Raw genomic sequence first — 6,000 nt, forward strand, 5'->3', positions numbered from 1 at the left:
GGACACAGATTAAGTATGCAGGCAATGACAATGCTCTTCAATCTTACTGAAGACTTTGTCCTGCCCTGTGACAGTGCTTGGGTGTGGTGAATGAAAAGAGATTAAATCATCAGTTTAACATCAAAAAAACACTTTACCTACTATTTCCCTTCTCCAGGTACAATTCCACAGCAATAGTAATGGGCAATGAAATAACCAAAAAGTGACTAATAAAAAGGATTTTTACTTTTAAGATGTTTAATTAGGTCCAAATTTTTATTTCTTCTTAAAACAGGTCAATTTACTTGCCTTAAAATATATCCAAATATCTAGTTCTTTATATGTCAAAGTCAACCCAAAGTTCTGTGGTTATGTATTAGAATGCGCCCAGGCAAAAATGCTCTAAATACTACTAATACAGATCCTCCCCTACCAGATACATGAAAAAGAACACTGGGCCAATGAATATGAGCTCCATGAAGAGGGAAACTGCCTGTTCACAGATATATGGCAAGCACCTAGAATAGTGCCTGGCACATGGTAGAAACTCATTAAGTGAGTGAGAAGACAATCTCTATATTCACCATTCTTAAAGTATATGAGTCCATGGAAATGGTCAAAAACTCCTTCTCCACAATACTACGATTCAGTTAAACTGAATTCATTTTATAGATATGTGATGATCCATAGACAATCAAGTTCTCAAAATACAGAAAGTAAAAAAAAAAGTTACTCCTAGATGAAAAATTGTGGTCATTACTGAGATTCTTCATTATGACATGCTTTCAATCTGGATAATAACAAAACACTTAGAATACACACTGGATCTTGATCCTCATGGCCTGAGGCTTCTTACTAAAGGGAGAGCTGGGCTATAGGATCTAAAAACTCAGTCTCAATCTTTTGTAGAATTTCTTAGGAAATGTCTTCAAGATAGTTTTCCCTTTAAAAAGGTCATGAAAGTATTAAGTTCATGAAGCACAGCAAACAGAGAAAGCATCATGCAATTGTGTCTTCTGACAATTAATTCAGTTTTAAAATTGTATGCTCACTGGCATAGTAAAGTGGGAGACTTAAATTCAGGAAAAATGCTTTCCAGTGATAAAATTAAGTTTACACATACAAAAGAACCTTCTTCATTTTCTTTGCTTGCTAAATAAAGGCAAGTCCAAAACAACGTACTACAGTCAAAGCTATATGACATGCCGGCAGCTTACTTTTAGGTCCTATAGTCAATATGTTGGCCTTGCTATCTTTAATTCTTTAATAATACGCCCTTATTAAAAAGCAGCAATACTTTGGCTATGGTATTGAAATGAGTCTTTTGTTGGAATGTTCACAGAAAGGTTTAGCATACAGGCTCTGGAGATAGTAAGACCTGGGTTTAAACCCATGCTCAAATTTTATTGTTTTATTATTATTAGCTGGAAAAAAAAATCCCAACCATTGCCAATCTTCAAAAAAGTATATGAAAGAAAGGATAACAACTATGCAACCAGCAATTAGATATATAATATTTTTATAGGTAAAAATGTTCCTAGCAGTCTTCGCATAAAAGGCTTAAAATACAGTACCTGATACCTGAGGAACACTGTGTCAGCTATTAAAATTATTATTAATTAGCAAAAATTAGAAACAATGTCCATCTACAGCCTACAATACACAACTATATGATCACAATATGATACTATATGCAGCAAATGAATATACCACAGTTAAATGTATCCAAAGCTTAATCACAAAGATAATGTTAAACAAAAAGGAAGTTGCAAAATAACTACAGAAAGATACCATAAATTGTTTAGGAAGCAAACATGTGCAGTAAAAACATGGAGACTATGGAGAGGCAGAAAATGGGATACTGATAACTGGTATCAACTGAACTGATAATGATTATTTCTTGAAGAGGGAGATAGGCACATGAGGATCCTTTATTCTTTATGCCTTTCTAAATGTCTTAAATATTTCCTAATTTTTTTTTTTAAAAGTGGATGGCCTAAAGTGAGCATAAGATTCAAAGATAAGATTACATTTTCCAGGTGTTCAATACAATTAGTATTCCGATTTCTCAAAAAAAAAAAAAAACCCTCAAATTAAAAATAGCTTGGATGGGGCACCTGGGTGGCTCAGTGGGTTAAAGCCTCTGCCTTCGGCTTGGGTCATGATCCCAGAGTCCTGAGATCGAGCCCCGCACCGGGCTCCCTGCTCAGCAGGGAGCCTGCTTCCTCCTCTCTCTGTCTGCCTCTCTGCCTACTCGTAATCTCTGACTGTCAAACAAATAAATAAAATCTTAAAAAAAAAAATAGCTTGATGATTAATGCTGAGGATACACACTGCATTAGATTCATTCTAAAACACCAGACTAGCAGTATGTATACTTTACATCTGGGTAGTTTCTCAGATCCAGTCAGCAACCAGGAGATATAAGAAATAGAATGTGAGATATAAGAAACACAGTAAGAAATACAAAAAAATACAAAATACAAACCATATCTCCTTACACTGGCTGAACTAGAAAAAGAATGAGAAACTCATTCTTAAGCCTTAGCATTTCCCTCTTAACACCATCACAACCTTTGCCTGAGGATCCCAAACGAATGTTAGTCTCAAGAATTAAAAGGAATTTTTATAAATCTTTAAAATATAATCAGTAACAAAAAAATAAAATACGAAAAATTCACCAATAGACCAAGTTACAGAGTTATATATTTCAGTTTATTTTTTAATGCTTTTAAAACATTCTATGGTTTAAGGCGTAAGAGAGAGAATCTGGTAGTACCTATACCTGTCGCGTCTTCCATCTCGGGCACTGCTGTGACTGTAGCTTGTACATAGTTTACTGAAGGAAACTAGTTTCAGGTCAAGTTCATTTTCCAGCTGTCGAGCCTGTTTCCTGAGATCTTTAACAAAATTTGAAAAGTAAATAACTAAACACAAAGAGGTCATCAGCAGACATAAAAATTACAAAACTATTCTGAATAAACCATGAAAATAATCATATATTGATCTAGATTCCTCATAAAGAAAAGTTTTAAAAGGAGACAGCCAAAGACTTACCCAGAAAGGCAAACTCTCTCTTACTTAACTTCAGATGGGTCAAGAAGGGGAGAAACAGTGGGAAGTAGAAAACTTCACCTGTATTCCAAAGATAGCTAGACAACAAATGTTGTTCTAAATCTCTGGAATTATTTCTATAACAATGTCTACAATTTTGTAATTTGGGGGAAAAAAGGAGAGAATACAAATCATAAAGAAACTACGTACGGTTTACGACAGGCATTGTAACAACTTATCAACTAACTTCATAAAAAAGAAACCATCACTGCTTTTGACAGAGATTGTCCTATCTCTTCATATTCCAAAGCTTAGGAAATTCTAAGTAGAATGACTTAGTAACAGAAGCTTAAAGAAAAAATAAATAAATAAAAAAATAAAAAAGGATTAAAAATTGGTCTTTCAATAAGTTTACTGAAAGAAATTTAGAGATACTTAAATTAATAAGGAACTACATAACTAACAAGGTCAAATATAAGTATGACAAAATAAGGGCCGAAGTTTTTAAAAAACAGAAGCAAACAGAAACACTGGCATAGTAGTTTGGCCTAGTCCTTGAGGGAGAGAAGCCCCAGGCCGGAAACCTACATCTAGATGTGAGTACTCTCATTCACGGTGAAGTGGATGTCAAAATAAAAGGGCTGAAATTTAGAAAGGAATATTGTAAGGGTCTCATCTTTCAGGAATAAGGACTACAAAACATTATTTCAATATATTTATCAGCAAACAGAAGTAAGAAACAGTGTAATATAGTGGAGCATATTTTGCCAGAGATGACCAAGTCTCAGAATCTTCTCTCACCCTAATGTTCTAAGATTCTGAGAACTGACTCTGAGATTTATTGAAAATCTACTTACGAATCTCCACTTTTAAAAAAAGATTGATTTATTTGAGAGAGAGAGAGAGAGAGAAAGCGTGCGCACGTGCAACAGGGGGGGGGCGGGCAAAGGGAGAGGGACAGAAATCCTCAAGCTGACTCCCGGCTGAGCTCCCCTCCTGACACAGGGCTGGATCCTAGGACCCTACCTTCAGGGTTTAGTAACCATGTGCTTAAAGCACAGAGTAGGTTGTCAATAATAAGCTGCTATAATTACTATAGCACAGCGCTTCAAAAAACTACAGCGTAATCACTAGTATTAAAAATACTAATAGCCACGTGTACATAATTTTAAAATATTTTCTGTCTAGTACACATTTCAAATAGGCATTTAAAGGCGTGTTTTAAACTATAATTAACGATGTCTTTCTTAATAGAAAACATCGACTAAAAGCATTCTGAAAGTATAACAAGCAAGTATGGATGAACTCAGAATTAAACTCTTAGACGGAGGGGCTGTTAGTGACAATACTGTTACTTGTGGTTTCCGAGAGGCTTGGAGAGTACTTTCTATCGTAACAAAGCAAAAACACAATTGAAAGAAAAAGCTGAGCCTTCTCTGATCCGTGGTCGTTATCATGGTCCAGGAGTGAGTTTTACATGAGCGCACTTTATCGGAACATATTTCCAGTAATTAAACGTACTTGTCAAATCACAAGACGGTTCTTTTGGCAGAAGAGGTACAGCAAATACAATCATTGCAATTCACACTGGTTCTCTCAACTTTCTCTTTTTAACAAAACTCATCTCACAGCGGAGTTTGGTAAAGTTATTTCCTCTGCCTTCAAACGGGACTCGACATCCAATCCTCGAAGTCCCAGCCTGAAGCTGCCAGGGGGACCGAGTAGGACACTTCGTTCATACAACTTCTCTCGAGGGACCGGACTGACAAGTTCCTTCTTTTCCTTATCCTTGCTCAACTGTCCAACAGTGACCTCAACTCTTAAAACGCTGACTCTTCCAGCCTCCTGGGCTCGGAATATTCTCGTTCAAAACTCGTCTCCTCTCAGAGTTCGTGCCCCAAACCCCTGCGTCCAAGTTCGCTTAGCTCCTTAACCCAGTCCTCCTCCAGTGACTCAGGACCCTCTTCCACTCCATCGCCGCTCACCTCTCTCCGCCCAACCCCTGCTCCAGGTCTCGCTGCCTCTCGGGTCAGCCCCCTGCCCCAGACCGTTCGGTCTCTTCAGCCCCCAGGCCCGGGGCTCCCACTGTACAGGCCCCACCCGTCGGCTCGGCCGCTCTGGAGGCCAGGCTCTTTCCTCTGCCGCCTCCCTCAAGACCCGTCCCCACCCAGCCCTTCTGCCTCTCGGCGAGACCCATACGGAAGCCTCGCCCTCACCTTCCCAATAATTGCTGGTTCCTGCAGCCATCTTTGTTGTCCAACGTCAGTCAGGATAGGAGAGTAGAGGCGAAGCGAGCCAGAGAATTACCTCCGCACCTTCTTCCGCCCCGGCGCCAGGGCCGATGGGATACGTGAGCTTCCACAGACACCGCCACCTGGTGGTCAACTCATCACTTTACAGCTTTTGAGCAGTGGGGCTGAAAACTAGTTGTAACCTCTGACACTACCTGAATTGTTTGCCCTTGTGGTGCTCATATCCTCTCTCGGCGCCCCAAACCCGCATCATCGCCCTCAATTCGGCTAATCCCCTCTCTCAGCAGGGGCCTGCCTGGCTGAGAAGAAAGTCAGACGCAATCCCTATTTCCCTCTCCTTTTCTCAGTGTGTGTCTTCAGCCAACCTGAGGCTCTTTTCTTCCCAAGACTAACCCTTTCATCTTAAAGTGTGTGCTAACTGCTTCCACGCACCTCATCCTGCCCCGCCTCACCCTGTTAGAATCAGCCGTCCAAAGCCACCCATATAGATACATAAATTGTCACAGTGGGCTTGTGTCCACATTTTACCAGTTCTAGTGAAATATTGAAAAGTTACCTCTTGTAAAGTTGTTTAAATCATACCTGTCCCTTTACCCACTTCCATTTAGAACTGTCTTTAAGATTTCCTCTACATTCAGTGAGAACCACACCAGGTAATGTTATCGGTTTGCTTCGACTGTCAACGGTAATTTATAGAATTCAAAAGAAGGAAAGC

The 6,000-nt window shown here is 39.2% G+C and overlaps 1 protein-coding gene across 2 annotated transcripts in view; it reads right to left on the reverse strand.

The window, feature by feature from the left end:
- GOSR1 (golgi SNAP receptor complex member 1) overlaps nt 1-5,359 on the reverse strand; it is a 54,452-nt gene extending 49,093 nt beyond the window's left edge. The window contains exons 1-2 of one of the 2 annotated variants that reach the window (XM_080825971.1): nt 5,250-5,359; nt 2,765-2,879 (exon numbers count right to left, since the gene is read on the reverse strand). In XM_080825971.1, the coding sequence (XP_080682097.1) occupies nt 2,765-2,879; nt 5,250-5,280 (146 nt within the window). In that variant the 5' untranslated portion in view covers nt 5,281-5,359. Of the gene's footprint in view, nt 1-2,758; nt 2,880-5,249 lie in introns of both variants that reach the window. The other variant, XM_080825970.1, reaches the window with a different exon arrangement.
- Between the last annotated feature and the right edge of the window lie 641 nt (nt 5,360-6,000).

Source organism: Martes martes, assembly GCF_963455335.1.
Source record: "Martes martes genome assembly, chromosome: 16".
Classification (NCBI taxonomy): domain Eukaryota; kingdom Metazoa; phylum Chordata; class Mammalia; order Carnivora; family Mustelidae; genus Martes; species Martes martes.